Below are 17,374 nucleotides of genomic sequence, written 5' to 3' on the forward strand. Positions count from 1 at the left end.
GGCAGGGGCCACCCGGTGCCAGCGGGAGGCATCCTCGTGCTGGGCCAGGATCAGGACTCTCTGGGCGGTGGCTTCTCGGCGCGCGATGCCTTCAGCGGCAACCTCACCGACTTTCATCTATGGGCGCGGGCTCTGAGCCCCGCACAGCTGCGTCGGGCACGGGCTTGCGCGCCGCCACGCGGCGGCCTGCTCTTCCGCTGGGACCTGGGCGCCCTGGACGTCACGCCCTCGCTGTTGCCGCCCCTGCTGGTGCGCCTACTCTGTCCGGGTACGAGTACGGTCCCCCGCGCCCCTTCGCTGATAGGCCCTGCCCCGCCTTTCGGCTCAACGCCCCGCCCCCTGGCTCCTATAGGCTTCCTTGTGAGCTCACGACCCAGCCCACCATTTGCGAACCTGGCCTCGCCGGCTCTGGTCACGCCCTCCCCCTCCAAGCCACCCAGACGTAGGGCAAAAGCCTGATGTACAGTCCCAGGAGCTTGAGTAGGCACAACCCTTGGCCGCCTTGCCCAGCCTTGTGTTGGCTGCAGCGCCCTTCACCTGGGTTACCACGTCGCCCTCTACCTCCAGGGCCAGACGTCCTGGCCCCCGAAGGTGTGCAGGCACCTCCAAGGCCTGAACAGGTGGGTGGGTCACAGGGACTGCTGGAGAGCCAGGATAAAGCCGTGACACTTCTCCTATCCCTGCCAGTGCCCTCAGAAGAGTGCCCTACGTGGAACCCAGGATCCCGCACCGAGGGCTCTTTGCTCTGCCTTCAACCACGGCCCTTCCTTTGCTGCTACCGGACAGGTGCGCCCTGGCAGTGCCCAGGGCTCTGCTGAGGGGGAAGCTGGGTATGGACCAGTGTAGGCTGGGAGGGAGTGAGCACTTGGCACGGACTGGGAATTTAGAATCTCCTAGAAGTCTCAGGGCCTCCACAGAGTCCAAACCACAGGATGGCAGAGCCAGACAGACCTGGGGATGAATCCCAGCTGTGTGTCCTTGGGCAAATTATTTTGCCATTGTATGACTCAGTTTCCCCATCTAGAACACTGTGTAAGGCTCTGGACGCACAGCTATTAATATGCTCTTCCTCTCTCAGCAGCAAATGGTGGGCAGGGCACCTCTGGGCAGTGTTGCTCGGGACCCAGCCTGGCATCCCCTCCTTTGCAGAGACTTATCAGCGGCTGCAGGATGCCCAGTCATGGCCTGGCCAGGATGTTATCAGCCGAGTCAATACCTTGGCTAACACCATTGTGGTGAGACCCCTTCCAGGGGCCTGAAGAGTCTGGGGACACTATGGGTCACCTCCCTGCATCCCAGTTTCCTCATTTATAAAGGGGATGCCCACCTAATGTGTCTTCAGGAATTAAGGTAGTTCATATTCCCTACTTTGGAACCCTGGAGAGCTGGGTTGGACATGTGCCCACTAAGAAGACCCTGGTGGGGCCGGAGTATGATCCCTGGGAGGTCCCTTCCTAACAGCCAGACCGGCAGTAAGTGGCGCCTCTGCTCACAGCTGCTCCCTGACCCGCTTTCTGAAGCCGCTGGAGACCTGTCGCTGGCTGAGGCCCCCAGCTTCCTGGGCATCCTGGAGAGGGTCCTGGCAGAGGAGGCAGCTCCGCTGGGGCCAGCTGCGCTGCTGGCTGTCATGCACTTCCTAAGGAGAGTGGCAGCCCTCGGGGCTGGGGAGCCAGAGCCCTTAACAGGGCCCTGGGAGCAGCTAGGCCAGCGTGTCGTGTCTGTGGCCAGCTTGGTCCTGGAGGAGCAGGTGGCTGGCGCGTGGCTCTCAGTCAGCGAGGTGAGGCTGGCAGCGAGGTTCCACCCTCGCCACCCTTGTTGTGTAGCCATGGGCGACTCGGCACCCATCACTGGGCTCCATCTCTCCATCCATCAAGAGAAGCTCCTCTCTTACCTAATTATGCAAGTTGAACGTCTACATACAACTGCTCTTGAATAATAGCTTCTGTGGTTGGAAATAAGAGCCGCTAATCCATAAGGATCTCCCCCATATCCAAGAATCTGCTGACCACCTACTCTAGGCGGAGTATTCAGGCCGTCTTGTCTTCCAAAACAGCGCAGATGCTCAGGAGAACATGAGAGATGCCATCCAGATGGCGTGGGTGCTGGAAATGTCATCCTGGTCGAAGTGGCTGTAGGCTGGGGAGTGACTGGCCTAGAGAAGGGTCATAGACATCACCTGAGAGCCTTTGGGGCAGAAGCAGCAGAGATGGTGCCCCTGTGGCCTTGGAGGACAGAACCGGGACCTAGGCTTGGGAACGGGGTGGAGGTGACACAGTGTGGGCGGCTGGCCCCACAGAATGGTTCCCCTGCTCAGGCAGTGAGCGCCCATCCTGGGAAGGGTGTAAACCCACTTTTGACTGAGGGGCTGAGGCACTGTGGTAGGCAAGGAAAAGCTAGACTCTGAACCCTGGTTTCCCGGCCCCCCCCCCCCGAGAACGGAGGNAATCTCAAGGTTGAGTACCTCCTGTAGGTCTAGCACAGAGTCAGGCCAAAGGAGGGGAGGCACAGCCCCACCTTCAGATGCCCAGCTGGGCTGGAGGATGACGTGGCCCAGAAAAGCTTAGAGGGGTCAGAGGAGGCCAATCGGGCAGGGCCTCAAACACCACCCTGAGGACCCAGGACTTGATCCTGGAGGCCCTACGGGGCCATCGAGTGTCTGGAGCAGGCAGGCCACTTCACAGACCTCTGAGTATGCGTTAACCACAGTGGCCAGGGTTGGTGGCCAGGGTTGGTGGCCAGGGTTCGCAGCCCCAAGTGCAAAGCAGGAGGGGCTGAGATGTGGCTCTTCCCAGGTGGTTGGCGGCCCCATGGCCCTGGTGGCAAGTGTGCAGCGCCTGGCACCCCTGCTGAGCACCACGCTGACCGCCGAGCAGCCCCGAATGCACATCCAGCGTCGCCGTGCCGGTGAGCCTGCTACGCACCCATCCCATACATCTGGGCCCTGGTGGCGCCCAGGCTCAGACATCTCTTCTCAGCTTTGGTCACTGGGAGCTGTCCACACTACCACAGATATTCCACTCTGTCTCCTGCCTTTGCCTGTGCTGTGCCCTCCATCCAGAATGTCCTTTCTTCCTTGACCTCCTATCAAACTCCTGTATATCCTTAAGAACCTTGCTTGGGCATCACCTCCGCTAGGGTGCCTTGCCTGGTTTTAGCTCTCTCCTTACCCCAATGTCTTGAACATATCTCGTGGTGCAGTTGTGGTAATTACTTAATTCCTCCCGAAGCTCCCCGAAAGCCAGGGCTATTTCTCAGTCATTTCTGCATCTCAGGCTAGACCCAAGTACACACTCAGTGTTTGTAGATTGAATGGAGGAGCATCTATGGGGACCTTCGGCAAACTCATGTCCTTCAGGCACCCAGTGGTTTCTGATGGCTCACTGATAGTGAGGTCCTGCCCCCCAGGGACCTGCTTCCAATAATTCCCTCCCCTAGACCTGAAGAAGTCAGATCTCCCTTGGGCAAGTCGCTGAACCTCTCTGAGCTGGAATAGTGGCCCAGGCCTGTGGTGGGGAGAGGGGGAAGCAGCCCCTGCTGGCTAGGCCAGGTCTGCAGAAAGACCTCCCTCAGAAAGTCCAGTCACCCAGCTCCATCTGGTCCCAGGCCTGGAGGTGCAGAGCCTACGCTTGACGGAGGCTGGCACAGAGGGCTATGTGTTCACGATGCCCGGTGGGCGTCCGGAGGGGCCCGGCTACATCCGCATCCCCGCAGGTGAAGTGGAGCGGCTCCTCGGGAAAGGTGGGTGAGGGTGAGGGGGTGGTGGGGCCCTTTTGGGGTCCAGGTTAGCCCACATGGTGGCTAACTCTGCTACTTTGAATAAGTCACCTCACTGTTCACAGCCTGTTTCCTTATCTGGAAGTCTGTCATACTAGTACTTGCCTTGTGGGCTGCTGTGGGGTTAAAAGTGCTTATCACAGAGTAGGTGTTCACTTGGTCTCCTCTGCTGAGCGCCACACATTTCCTCTTGAAGGTGGGTGGTGAAGGGAGCTGCCACCTTTGCTGCCACCTGGGGCTGGGGGATCAGGACATGGGGCAAAGGGCTTTAGAGCTGCCAGGTTAAGCACATGCACTGTGGCTGGTTGGAGTTCTGGTTTCTCTGCTTATTAACTGTGTGATCTTTGGGAAGTCAATTAATCTCTCTGAGCCTCAGTTTCCCTGATTGTAAGGCGGGCAGAGCATCTCCCTCGGGGCCAACCCGTGGCACTTGCTCAGTCACAGGGTGGGGTCTTGGGCCCCCTCCCACTCAGCCAGACCTCTCTGGAGTCACCGTGATCCACAGCTGGTTCAGCTCAAGTGTCTTCCAGCACACCCTAAGGGAGCCTGGTCTAGAGCCCCAGGCCCCTGACAGCTCAGAAGAGGCAAGCAAATTGCAGAGGTGAGTGGGCCCTACCCAGTAGGCTGCCGAGGATCTGGGTCCCCTCCCCAGGAAAGGCCAGGCCTCCATCCCATCCCAGAGCCCTCATTCTGGTAGGCAATTCTGCCCTTAGCAGCCAGAGCCAAACCCTCCCCATCCCCAACACACACACATCTCTGGGCCTGCCAGAGATATGCTGCTGGAACCTGGCTTCAGTGCTGAGGCTCAGAGAGACAGGGCTTACTGAATTTACCAGAAAGTCTCCAAGGTAAGACTGGAACCCAAATGCCCTAATTCCAAGCAGAAGACATTTCTTTTTTTTTTTCTTTTTCTTTTTTTGTTATACTATTTTATTTTTTATTTTTTATTTATTTTTCTTTTACAAATAGTTTATTGTCAAATTAGTTTCCACATAACACTCAGTGCTCATCCCCACAAGTGTCCTCCTCCATGCCCATCCCTCCTCCCCCCCACATCCATCAGTCCTCAGTTTTTGTCAGCATTCAAGAGTCTCTCATGGTTTGCCTCTCTCCCTTTCCCCCACCATTTCCGCCCTTCTTCTCCCCCTTGTTCCTCCGTCAAGTTCCTCCTAATCCTCCTATACGTGCAAACATATGATATTTGTCCGCAGAAGACATTTCTTGATGTTTCTTTGGACACAGAGGGTGTCATTTCCCACACAGGGACCTGGATGAGATGACCTCAGCCACCCATGACCTCCCCTGCACAGCCAGCTAATGTGGTGCCCTTAAAAGCTCCCCTTCTCCCCACAGATTTCTAAGCACCCAGGTGGGGTCAGCCATCATCTCCTCTGAGGTATGGGATGAAACCGGGGAGGTCAGCACTGCTGTGACCTTTCACCTGCAACACCAGGCCCAGGTACTAGGGGGTGAGGGTGCTTCTGGGAACTGCTATCCCAGTACACTTATCCTGGTTTGGTCTCCCCCTACCGCAATATTTGTTCATTTAAATCAAGGTCTAAAAATGTTCAAGAAAAATACTCACAAGCCATCCCATTGTCCTCAAGGACCCTGCAATGTGCTTGTAAGAGTGGAAATAGCCTAAATGTCCACCAAGAGGGGATGGCTCAAAAAGCTATGTGGAGCTGCAAGGTAGAATAGTTGGCAGAAGTAATATAAGGAAATCAAGTATTTTTCTATAAACTGACATGGAAAGATGGCCAAGAAATGTTTAATTTTGTTACATGAAATACACAAAGTCCTTCCTGCTTTTGAAACAGTAGTTTCAGGGGCGCCTGGGTGGCTCATCTGGTTGAACGTCCAACTTTGGCTCAGGTCATGATCTCACGGTTCCTGGGTTTGAGCCCCACATCAGGCTCTGTGCCGACAGCTCAGAGCCTGGAGCCTGCTTCACATTCTGTGTCTTTCCTTCTTTCTCTGCCCCACCCCCGCTCATGCTCTGTCTCTCTCTGCCTCACAAATAAATAAAACACTTTTTTTTAAATGTTTTATTTATTTCTAGGAGAGAGAGAGAGACAGCGTGAGCAGGGGAGGGTCAGAGAGAGAGGGAGTCACAGACTGAAACAGGCTCCAGGCTCTGAGCTGGCAGTCAGCACAGAGCCCGACACGGGGCTCGAACCCACGACCCGCGAGTACATGACCTAAGCGAAAGTCAGACGCTTAACCGACTAAGCCACCCAGGCGCCCCAATAAAACACTTTTTAAAAATTAAAAGGAGAAGAAAAGAAACAGTAGTTTCAGAGAAAGCTAAAGTCTGCTTTGCCCACAACTGCTAATCCTAGACACGCACGCACAGAGAGAGCTTATCAGTCTTTCGTATGCCATCTCAAGACTTTAAAAATCAATTTGATTGAAACAGATAAATCTACATACACTAAAGCATCCACTTTAAGTAGACAACTTGATGGGTTTTGACCAGTGTACACACTTAGGTACCGCTGCCCCAGACAAGATAAAGAACGTCTCCACATCCCCAAAGGGCTTGTTGGGCCACTCCCCAGGCAGGCTTCTCCCCTTTTGCCCCAGGGAATCAGTGATCTGCTTCTCATGACTGTAGATTATGTCTCTCATTTCCGAAGATTCGCATAAATGGAATCACAGAGAGCATGCTGTGTTCCAGCTTCATTTGTCAGCTGGTGTTTTTGAGAATCGTCTATATTGTTGCCTCTTTCAATAATTTGCTCCTCTTTACTGCTGAGTAAGATTCCACTACATGGACATACCATAATTTGTTTTTCCTAACATCTGTAACTTTTCTTAAATTTTTTCTAAAATCATAATTTTTTTTTTGCTTTTTCTTTTGCAAAATCAAAGTCCTTGCTCTTTCAGCTGAGCCACGTAAACATTCATGTCTCTTGTTTTCCCTGCTGTCTCAGTCACAGACATCCTCATTGCTGCTTAGTCCTGGCATACATAAGCCTTAACTGAGGTCAAGCCCAGATCCACTGCCTTCCCTAAGGATGGTCCAAAATGAACATGCCCATCTCCTGGTCACACGTCCAGAGTATCTGCCGGGTTTTTTTTCCCCCCATTACAAGTAACCCTGCCTAACCCTGCGAAAATCACCACTCATAATAGGGTTTTTAAGGTTTTTTTAAGTTTATGGATTTATTTTGAGAGAGAGACAGCATGAGTTGGGGAGGGGGAGAGAGAGGGGAGAGAAATACCAAGCAGGCTCTATCAGCACAGAGCCTGATGCATGAGTTCACGACCTGAGCCAAAACCAAGATTTGGATGCTTAACTGACTGAGCCACCCAGGCGCTCCAGCTCATGATATGTTTTGATTCTGATGACTGTTTCCTGGGACTATATGGCCAGGTACAAGGCTCCTGGACACAAATACATAGTTTGGTGACTTTTGATTGTGCAGCCAAACCGATATTTCAGTTTATATCACTTGAAGATGCTACCAGCAAGCAGTGTCATGATCATCAGAGACCCAGGGACAGTATTATGGATGAATGACTACACGGGGTGATAACTCAGTCAACCCAAGAAATAATAGGTTCTCAGGGCGCCTGGGTGGCTTAGTCGGTTAAGCGTCCGACTTTCACTTAGGTCATGATCTTACGGTTCGTGGGTTTGAGCCCCGCGTCGTGCTCCGTGCTGACTGCCAGCTCGGAGCCTGGAGCCTGTTTCAGAGTCTGTATCTCCCTCTCTCTCTGACCCTCCCCTGCTCACACTGTCTCTCTCTTTCCTAGAAATAAATAAAAATATTAAAAAAAAAAAAGAAATAATATGTTCTCTGGAGGCATCATCATGGACTAAGAAAAAGAGCACAGCCAAGTCAGGACCTGGCCTCAGCTCTGTGCTGTGTGATCTTGAGCCGATTAATTTCCCCCTCTGAGGCTGTTTCCTCATTTGAAATCACATTAATTTATACCTGTGTCCTAAGTTTCTAGGAAGGTCAACCACAATAAAAAAACACAAAGAGCATGACACAGAGTCTCATGTTCTGGCAAGGTGACATTGCTGTTATTCTTTCCAGTCGGGACAAAGAGCCTGAGTCCTGAGCTCAGGCTGCCCTCCCCGTCTGGACTGGGGCTGGTACCAGTGGTTGCCTGATGTCCCCTCACTGCTTAATGACATCTTATAAAATCTATATTGTTATCATTGTTTATGACATGCTTATTAGAACACATTCAAACTGAGACCTAGCCATTGTTAAATTAGCTGCGCATTTAACCCCAGACCTTGTGTGTGTTTTCGCAATTCTATAGACCATATATATATATTTTATGCAAATGAGCCCATACTATGTATAATGATGTGCAACTTTTTTCTTTATTAAGCAACGTATAAGAGAGCTCTTTCCCTGCCAGTAGCTAGAGACCTGCTTGTTCCTCTTACCTAAGGTACAGGGCATCCCGAGAGGGAAGTCACTGTGGTTTAACCGTTCCCCAAAGGATGACATTTAGCTCTTTCCCAGTATTTCAATATTACACATGATATTAGTATGAAAGCCTACTCCCCCCTCCTCCCCTCTGCCTCCCTGCTGGCATTTTCTCCCACCTCTTCACCCATGACCCACGCTGGGCAGCCCCCTGGACCCTCAAACTCAAAAGAGGCCTCAATGTCCCCCTGCATCCGCTTGGTCTCCCTCTCCCTTCCATACATTCTCACACACCTGCTCTACCCCTGTTTCCTGCCCTTAGGCCTTTCAACAGAAACTGGTGGAACCTGTCTGTGCCTTCTGGAACTTCAGCATCAGGTGAGTTACCATTTCCAAGTTCTTTAAATAAGGCAATTTGGGTTTTTTTAAATATTATTTATTTTTGAGAGAGACAGAGAGTGAGTGGGGGAGGGACAGAGAGAGAGGGAGACACAGAAGCTGAAGCAGGCTCCAGGCCCTGAGCTGTCAGCACAGAGCCCAACACGGGGCTCGAACTCACGAACTGCGAGATCATGACCTGAGCCAAAGTCAGCCTAACCGACTGAGCCACCCGGGCGCCCCTGGGTTTTTTGTTTTTTTAAGACATCCATCCTGCTTGAACGTGACGTGTGGTTTTGGGCTCCATTCACCACCCGTCTTACAGGGGTGGCCTCAAGCCCTTACCCAGCTCCAGGACAAGCTGGAGCAAAGAATCTGTTTCCCAGGAGGTAGTGAGCACCCCATCATAAGAGATATGTAAGCTCACTCTGTGGGATACCTGGGAAGAGATCCCTCTGTCAAATAGGTGTTAGACTTGATGATATACCCAAGGCCAGGGCCCTTGGGCAGTTGAAGGAACAGTGGAGGGTTCAGAGATTAGCCCCAGCTCCCTGCCCTGGATCTTTAGCTGCACATCAATCACTCTTGCTTAGTAATTAATGCAATTAATCAGTGGTAATCACTGGTATTAGCCCCATCCCCCTACCATCCCAGAGAGTGTTAAGTACATTTTACAGATGGGAAACTGAGGCCCAGGAGGGACAGAGGCATCCCCAAAGTCACAAAGCTGGTTAGAGGCCAAGCAGTGATGGGCCCCACGCTTTGGAGAGAGGCTTTCTCGCGCTTGGCACGTACCTCCACCCCATGTCCACCCCATTTCAGGAGCCTTTCTGTTCCCTCCCCTCCCCCAGCCCAGACACAGGGGGCTCCTGGGCCACGACTGGCTGCTCTGTGGCCACCCTGTACCAGGACTCCACCGCCTGCTTCTGCAACCACAGCACCAACTTTGCTGTCCTGCTGCAGGTGTACGACGTCCGGGTGAGAACCCCGGGGCGGGGGTGGGTGCTGGGCGGGAGGAGTGGGGGAACCGAGTCTTTAAGAGGATGACCAAGCCCCGAACAGAAAGACACTCCAAGCAGAAGGCCGGTCTGCACAAAGGCACGGAGGCTAGAAATGGCAGGCAGACTGGACACATTCTAGAACTTTGATTGTCCGGAGCGTCCAGTGCAAGGCCCAGGAGTGGGAGAAGGTGGAGGAGCGAGGCGGCATGGGTCAGATCGCACAGAGCCTCGCATGCTCACGCATTCAGGCGGAGATCGGTGGGCAGAGGATGAACGTGGGTGTGTTCAGCAGGTGTTGGAATTGCCCTGAGGGAGCCACGCTGGTGCCAGGAGTGGGCTGGCGGGGCAAAGCGCAAAGAGGGGTCTGCGGGCCAGTCCCCTAGGCAGAGGGCAGGGGCCCTGCACTGGGAGACAGAGGGCAGATGGAGAAGATGGGACTCGGGGAGGCGGGGAGGTGGTCCAGCACAAGCGCCCGGGCAGCTGGAGATGAGGGGGTCATCTTGGAGAGGGCACAGGCGGGTAACAGGTCTGGGCAGGGCGCAGGGCCTGTGGGTGCCGGGGCCGAACAGGTCTCAGCTGGAGGTGAAGAGCCTGTAGGTAAAGCCACGGCTGAGATGAGCTCAGGCCTCAAACATACAAGGAGACTGAACCAGGGGAGGCCCCTGGGAGGCCCAGCGTTTACGAACACGCCGAATTCCCAGAGGAAAGCAGGAGAGCTGTGCTCCCTGGCAAGGGACTCACTGGTGGAGTGAGACACGGTCAGGAACGCCAGGGTCACTCGGCGTGGTGGGGAGCACGCTAGAGAAACGTACTATCCGCCACGTTGTCCCTGTAAAAACAGAGCGTGGCCGTGTTTGCCTGTCAGCTCCAGGCCCCTTCCTCGGTGGGGGGTGGTCGCACGCAGTCTGCTCCCTGTGGGTGTCTGTCGCTTCCAATCTGTGCTCTTAGCGGCTGTGGGAACAGTGAAAGCCAGACCCGTCAGGGCCAGTTTAGGGAGAGCCAGCAGGAGAGGGCATGCAAATGCTCTTATTAAGTGCCTGCTGTGTGCAGGCCCGGCCTTGCTGGCTTGTCGCCAGCCCTGCTTCACTGCGGACAGGAGCCTTGGGGAGCCCCGCTGGGGCAGGGCAGGGTGGTGACGAGCTCGCTGCACTTCGGGGTGTCCGGCCCTCCCACAGAGAAGCCCCGAGGAGGAGTCGCTGCTGAGGACGCTATCGTTCGTGGGCTGCGGTGTGTCCTTCTGTGCCCTTGCCACCACCTTCTTGCTCTTCCTGGCAGCCGGGTGAGAGGAACCCACCATGCAGCCCAGCAGCCCGGGGCCCAGCCCGCCCCTGGGGGCTGGTGTCCCTCCTCCGGGCATGTCTCTGCCGGGCGAGGCTGCTCGGGGCCTCCCTTAGGGCTGTGGGCCTCCCACGGAGCTCCCACCTCTGCCCTTCGATAGCCCGCCCCCACGACCCGAACAGGCAGGGGCTGGTAGGGGGTGGGGGCTGGTGGCGGTGTCCTCGTTAACCGGCTCCCACCTGTCCAGGGTCCCCAGGTCAGAGAGAGCCACGGTCCACAAGAACCTTACCTTCTCCCTGGCCTCTGCCGAGGGCTTCCTCATGGCCAGCGAGTGGGCAAAGGCCAACAAGGTGGGCACCCAGCAGGCGTGCTTGTGATCTCGGGGTGGGGGGGGAGGGGACCAGTCTTTTCTGGGTTGCCTCCCCACATCGTCACTCGGCTCCATTTCCCCGGGGGTGGGGAGCACAGCCAGAATGGGGGAGCTGGGCCCCGGGGCACTTCCTGGAGACCTTCCCCACTGGTACCTCTTTGGGCTGGCGATGCCAGGCATGGACATAGGACCCAGGGCTGTGCCCACGGCCGGCCTTGGTAGCGATCTGCCGCCCTCCCACCCACAGGGGGCGTGTGTGGCTGTCACAGCTGTAATGCATCTCCTCTTTTTGGTGGCCTTCTCCTGGATGCTGGTGGAGGGCCTACTGCTGTGGAGCAAGGTGGTGGCCGTGCGCATGCGCCCAGGCCCCAGGATGCGGCTCTACTACGCCGCGGGCTGGGGTGAGGCCCCTCTGCTCCGCGCACCTGCTCTGCCTTGCCTGGCCTCTGCTGTTGTCCACCACCACCTGATCCCCATCTCCACCAGGCGCGCAGCACCCATCCCAGACGCAAGCTCAGTTTCCTCAGCTCTGTCACCCTCCAGCTGTCCCCAGCCCCAGCCCCTTCTGAATCGTCCTGCACTCCCACCACTTCCACCCCCCACTGGTAGCGCCGTCACCCCCACCCATGGCCCGCTGACCCCTGTGCCAGTCACCGCCCTCCACCCCCATTGACTCCCATGCCTGAGCCCTCAGCTCAGTTTCTGCTCTCCTGCCCCCCAACTACTCAGGGCTCCAAGGCCACCCCAGAAGGATCGGGCCCCCCAACCCCCTTCCTAGAGCTCCCCGTGCCTGCTACCACAGGACAGCACCTGGTACCACGGGACAGCTCTGGGGTAGAACCCGGGTCCTGGGGAGGACAGAATGCGTGGCGTGGTCCTGAGGGCACTAATTCTTCCCCTAGGTGTGCCTGTGGCCATTGTGGCCGTCACCGTGGCCATGTCCCCCCACAACTACGTGGCCCCCGGGCACTGCTGGCTCAATGTGCACACGGACACCATCTGGGCCTTTGTGGGGCCCGTGCTCTTCGTGCTGACTGTGAGCAGGGAGGCCTGGGGGACCTGGAGGGGAGGGTCGTCTTGGGGAAGGGGGAAGCCCTTTCACCCACTGACACCAGGTCTCCAGGCCAACACCTGCATCCTGGTCCGCGTGGTGATGGTCACTGTGGCCAGTGCCCGCCGCCGTGCCCGCATGCTGAACCCCCAGCCCTGCCTGTGGCAGCAGATCAGGATCCAGATATGGTGAGGGCCAGAAGTGGGCGAGCCATCGGGTGTGAGCGTGTGTGAGTCCAGGGCGGCAGTACGTGGTGATGTGGCTGTGTGTGCTCACGGGTGCAAGGCCATGTATGAGCGCATGTGTGCACATGTGTTCCCATTTGTGTGTACACGCACACTCATGCGAATGGACATCTGTGAGCATGTGCCCTTGCACGTCACCTGGGGGATGGTAATCAGTATATGAGTGGGAGGGGATGTAGGCACAAGCCAATGTCCTGTAGGCTCACCTTCCATGATGGCCCTGATGACCCAGTAGGGACAAGGTAGGGGAGACCCCGGAATCAGGCAGTCCCCAGAAGTTCAGGTTCAGCGTGAGGATTTAGGTCCCTACCCCTACCAAGAAGGGCCCTCACTCTCCAGGGCCATATCCTGCCAGAAGGAGGACACCCCTGACCTTCCTCTTCCCCCCCATCCTCTGCCCAGGGCAGTGCAGCCCAAGTCAGCAGGTCCCTGAAAAGCCAGGGGGCCCCAGGGGGTCCTGAGGAGGGGACACTTCAGATTCCACGCCCCCTGGATCCACTGCCCAGTCCTCAGCCCTCCCTCTGGACAGCTGCCGCGCCCGCCCTCTGAGCCAGGTTGGGGACCGAGACCCCGTCCCCCAAGTGCCACTACCCTACTTGATACGACTTCTGGGTCTGAGAAGGGGCAGCCAAGTCCAGAGAAGATTCCAGCTACACCTAAGTCATGAGCAGCGGTTCCCGGTCTGTGGCTCTGGCTGCTCTCCGAGCACCCCCAGCTGCTGCCCTACCCAGAATCCTGAGGGGCTCCCGGGCCACCCCGGCCGCCCTCAGCCCCCACTGCTCTCCCGCAGGGCCACCGTGAAGCCGGTGCTGGTCCTGCTGCCCGTCCTGGGCCTGACCTGGCTGGTCGGCGTGCTGGTGCACCTCAGCCCGGCCTGGGCCTACGCCGCTGTGGGCCTCAATTCCTTCCAGGTACCTCCAGGCCCCGGGCCATCTGGGACCAGGGCTGTGACATGCAGTGGAGCTCAGAGGGAGTGACTGATTTGTTGGGAGACGGGGGAGGGAGTGTCCTCTTCATCATGGGGGTCACCAACGGCAACCAGGGACATTGTCAAAAGGCCTGAGGCTGAGGGCAAGAATGAGAACGAAGCCTCACATCAAAGACGCAGCACATCAGGAAGGATTTTGAGCCCATTTCACAGCTGAGGAAGCTGAGGTCCAGACACTCGGGCGTGCGGCAGAAGTTCCAGCCCCCTGGCTGCACCTAGAGACTCTTCTGGCCTCCGCAAGAAGCCAAGGATGGGGTGCAGGACACCGGTGACCTCTCCCCTCGGGGGTCAGTGGGTGGCCTGCTGTGGGGCAGTAGTAGCTGCTGCATTGGTGAGGATGGCACTTTAGAAAAGGGTTGGGGGGGACCATGCCCAGCCCGCCTTAGTGAGGCAGTAACAGTGGGGCTGCAGGAGCCTGTCGGGTCCCATGTCCAGGAGCCACCACAGAGAGCCGTTGTAGCCCTGTGGGCAGCCCAGACATAGACACAGACAGGCACAGCCCAGTGCTGAGTGCTGGGCAGCTGGGGGGAGGGGTGCCAAGCAGGGCCCTCGGCCCCCCTTGCACCCCCAGCAACCCTCCCTGGTGTCTGTACCCACTCCTCCCAGCTCCTGTCGGGGCTGAGAAGCAGGGTAGCCCAGGGATAGACAACGCGAGCCCAGGAAATCGAGTGCGAATTCAGTAGAGTCCATGGGGCCCAGAGCTCATCCTGGGACCTTTCATCCTCTCCCAGGAGAAGGGCCCGAGGCTGGTAGCAGCCACTTGGGATGCCTAGGTGCTTGCTCTAAGCCCTGGGCCAGGCTCATACTTCTATCTCCGAACAAGGCTTACAAATGGGGAAACTGAGACCCATGAAGTCATTTCCCAGGGCCTCGGAGGAGGGAGAAGCCCTGCTGGGGTCCAAGCCTAGAGTCTGGGTTGCCAGCCATCTGCACGTGGACCTGGTTTGTTCCCGAAGAGCTGCCCACATTGGGCAGGGGGTGGGGCTGGGGTCAGGAAGGGCCCTGACCCAGCTAGTCTTCCATCCACGTGATATTTGCCAAATGCCTACCAGGTGCCAGGCACCTTCTAGGCGCTGGGGACAGGCAGGAAAGGAGGCGGCAAAATGCCATGCTCTTGTGGAGGTGACCATGGCCAAGGCCAAGGAGTGAAGTGTGAAGGGAGGGATGGGGCAGGGAGCGAGGAAGGGCGCAGAGGGTGGTGGTTACCAGGGTCCTGGTCGGTGGTGCCGTCTCCCCCGGGGCCACAGGGACTCACTACTCTCGGCCAGGCGTGGGAGTGGAGACAGGAAAGACAGGGCTGCTGCAGGGGGAGAATGGAGCCCGTGCCCAGAGAGGGGCCCAGAAAATGAAGAAAAACCGGGGTTCCAGCCCTTCCCAAAGGAGCACAGCTCCCAGAGACCTGCGTGGGACTGAGCAGTGGGGGGCAGGGGCGGTGCTGCACCCCCTCCCTGACACAGCAAGCCCCACACTCCTGCTCCCGGAGCTCTCTGGGCTCGAATTTGGCCCTGCCCGGCCAGCCCTCCTCCCGGCCTGGGTTGCCCCACCCTGCCCCCCAGCGGCGGCCAGGGTAGCGGCAGCCCATCGCCATGGCGACCACTGCAGCGTCATCCCTGCGGTGGCCCTCAGGTGGGCAGAGATGGAGCCCTGTCTCTGTCTCTGAATTTTCTCTGAGGTTCCTTCTCTGTCTCAGGCTGTCTCCATCACAGCCCCCTCCCCTGGATCCCACCCGGCCCTCCGTGGCCCCTTGCTGTCTCTCTTCCTGCTGACCCCCGACCCCCCCGGCTTTTGTCTCTGAGCATGACCTCTCTTCCCCTCCCAGTCGGCCTCAGACCTCCCTTCCCGAGGTCTCCTGGTGAAGGAGGGGACAGGCTGCCTTGTGGGGTCAGATGGCGTGAGACCTGGGCCTATGGTGGTCCTGAGACCATCTTCAGGCAGGTCTCCCGGTCAGGCTCTGGGTCCCTCCCCCAGCTTCCCTCCGCAGGCCTGGCCTTTCCTCTCCTCTCTCCTCCATCTACCTGCTGTCCCTCTGGGTCTCCCTCTCTCTGCCCACCTCCAGCCATCCCTCTCTCACTCTGTCTGGGGCATAACCCGGGCAGCACCTGCCCTCAGGACCGCCCTCCTTCCCTGAAGTGAGCAAGGAGCAGGCCTGGGGTAGAGGGACTGAGCTCAGCCCGGCCTTGTTCACTCTTCGGGGCTGATTTGTTTCCGCGTGGCTCCCGTGTCAGGTCTTGTCGTAGGAGAACTGAGCCTCACTATTAACCAGCTACGGCTCACACTTACCCTGGCCGAGTCTTGTTAGGCAGCCCTGACACTTTAAAACAGGTCTCAGTTTCTGCATCTCTATATAAGGGCGATCATATTCTCCACCTCACGAGATCATTGAGGGGTTCAAGTGAGAGGACATTTGCCAAGGGCAGAGCCAAACACCCGGCACGCACCAGGAGCCCCGTGAACGGGAGCGGATCGGGCTCATCCAGCCGCTCTGCGCCCGCACCGTGTTCTTCACTGGAGAAGATAGTCGTGCACGGAATCAAAGAATCCATACTTGGAGTTCTCAGCCTGAGGGAGAGACAAACGCCAAAACCACACTCGCACAGTCTGGCCTGATTGAGACTGAGAGACCGAGGGAACGTGGGGGCAGTGTGGGGACAGAGGAGTCGCTCGTGGGGACGCGGAGAGGGTGCTCTCTGGGGAGAGCGATTCTCAGCTAACACCCAAACACGGTGAGGGAAAAGAGTGAAGTCAGAGGAGCATGGGGAGATCCAATGGAGACATGAGCGGGGGTCACGTGAGCTGGTGAGAAATGGGACAGGTGGAGACACGGGGTCAGACGGCACAGGATCCCCCGAGCCGTTGTAAGGGGCTCACACGTGATCCCAGGGGTACCAGAGAGCCTGGGAGGGCGCTAGGCAGGTGCTGGTGTGGTCGGGCTGGAGTCTGGGAAGATCCCTTTGTTTGGGTGTGAGGAGCTGGTAAAAGGAACGGGACGGGGAAGGCAGTACAGAGGCTGCAGAGAGACGACAGGCCGGCTGTGGGGGCTGGGGGGGTGCCAGGGTCTGTCTTAGGCCTCAAGGACCCCCCCGTCCCCGGAATGCCACCCGTGTCCTCTAGTCTGACCTCAGGACAGGGGCTGTTGCCTGTCCAGGTAGCATCAGGAAGGCCCAGCCTCCAAATCCCACTGCTGGGCCACACTCCAGGGCCTGGGACTCACTGCGCTGTCTCCTGCCCGGGCCCAGGTCCCTGTCCATCAAATAGGCAGAATTAATCCGCCCCCGCCCCCACCATGGAGCCGCTAGGAGGGCTGTAACCTCAAGTTACTTTGTGAGTGGCCGAGACCTCTTGGTCCTCACACGCGTGGGGAGTAAGAACCAGCTATGACTCGGCCACTGTGCTGAGTCCTTCACACACAGCAGGTGGCGAGGCCCCTGACACAGAGGCTGAGAGAGACACTCGGCTAGAGGCACAAGTCAGAGTGCGTTCCCAGGTCTGTTGTCCCAGGGCTTGATCTACCCTTGATTATAGGAAGGTGTCCCCCCCTCCCACCACCCACTCCTGCAGCCATGAGGATGGGGCAGGGGACACAGAGGGGTAGAGCACAGAGAGGCTGCCTGGTGGCCAGAGGCTGAAGGTATGGGGGGCGGGGGGCGAGGCCCCTTCTGGTTCCCTCTGCCGTAGAATGTCACAGATGCCCCCTCCCAAGTGCAGAGGACACCGCAGGGCAGGACAGGGTTTGTGATCATCAGCCCGCGTCGCTGAATGTCTCCGGGTATCTCTGGGTGTTTCTGTTGTGGCCCCAGGCCAAGCGGTGGGGGGCTCCCAGGCAGTGACACCCACCCACATGCTGGATCTGTTCCCAGGGGCCATATATCTTCCTGGTCTACGCTGCCTACAACGG

At 57.5% G+C, this 17,374-nt stretch overlaps 2 protein-coding genes across 7 annotated transcripts in view; one reads left to right on the top strand and one right to left on the bottom strand.

Moving 5' to 3' along the window:
- The window catches only part of DENND1A (DENN domain containing 1A), a 917,228-nt gene extending 914,602 nt beyond the window's left edge, over positions 1 to 2,626 (bottom strand). For all 6 annotated transcript variants that reach the window (XM_077768204.1, XM_077768202.1, XM_077768203.1 and 3 more), the window contains exon 1: positions 2,623 to 2,626. The gene's annotated coding sequence lies outside the window, so the exon portion shown is untranslated. The remainder of the gene's footprint in view (positions 1 to 2,622) is intronic.
- The window catches only part of ADGRD2 (adhesion G protein-coupled receptor D2), an 18,959-nt gene that overhangs the window by 1,430 nt on the left and 155 nt on the right, over positions 1 to 17,374 (top strand). Inside the window, exons 4-19 of the mRNA XM_077768456.1 lie at positions 6 to 268; positions 688 to 786; positions 1,150 to 1,235; positions 1,496 to 1,777; positions 2,793 to 2,904; positions 3,604 to 3,738; positions 4,252 to 4,375; positions 5,128 to 5,233; positions 9,369 to 9,524; positions 10,723 to 10,826; positions 11,073 to 11,175; positions 11,443 to 11,596; positions 12,098 to 12,231; positions 12,319 to 12,434; positions 13,282 to 13,402; positions 17,337 to 17,373. Of these exons, the coding sequence (XP_077624582.1) occupies positions 6 to 268; positions 688 to 786; positions 1,150 to 1,235; positions 1,496 to 1,777; positions 2,793 to 2,904; positions 3,604 to 3,738; positions 4,252 to 4,375; positions 5,128 to 5,233; positions 9,369 to 9,524; positions 10,723 to 10,826; positions 11,073 to 11,175; positions 11,443 to 11,596; positions 12,098 to 12,231; positions 12,319 to 12,434; positions 13,282 to 13,402; positions 17,337 to 17,373 (2,132 nt within the window). The remainder of the gene's footprint in view (positions 1 to 5; positions 269 to 687; positions 787 to 1,149; positions 1,236 to 1,495; positions 1,778 to 2,792; positions 2,905 to 3,603; positions 3,739 to 4,251; positions 4,376 to 5,127; positions 5,234 to 9,368; positions 9,525 to 10,722; positions 10,827 to 11,072; positions 11,176 to 11,442; positions 11,597 to 12,097; positions 12,232 to 12,318; positions 12,435 to 13,281; positions 13,403 to 17,336; position 17,374) is intronic.

This window comes from Crocuta crocuta, unplaced genomic scaffold (assembly GCF_008692635.1).
Source record: "Crocuta crocuta isolate KB4526 unplaced genomic scaffold, BGI_CrCroc_1.0 scaffold35, whole genome shotgun sequence".
NCBI classification, from domain to species: Eukaryota; Metazoa; Chordata; class Mammalia; order Carnivora; family Hyaenidae; genus Crocuta; species Crocuta crocuta.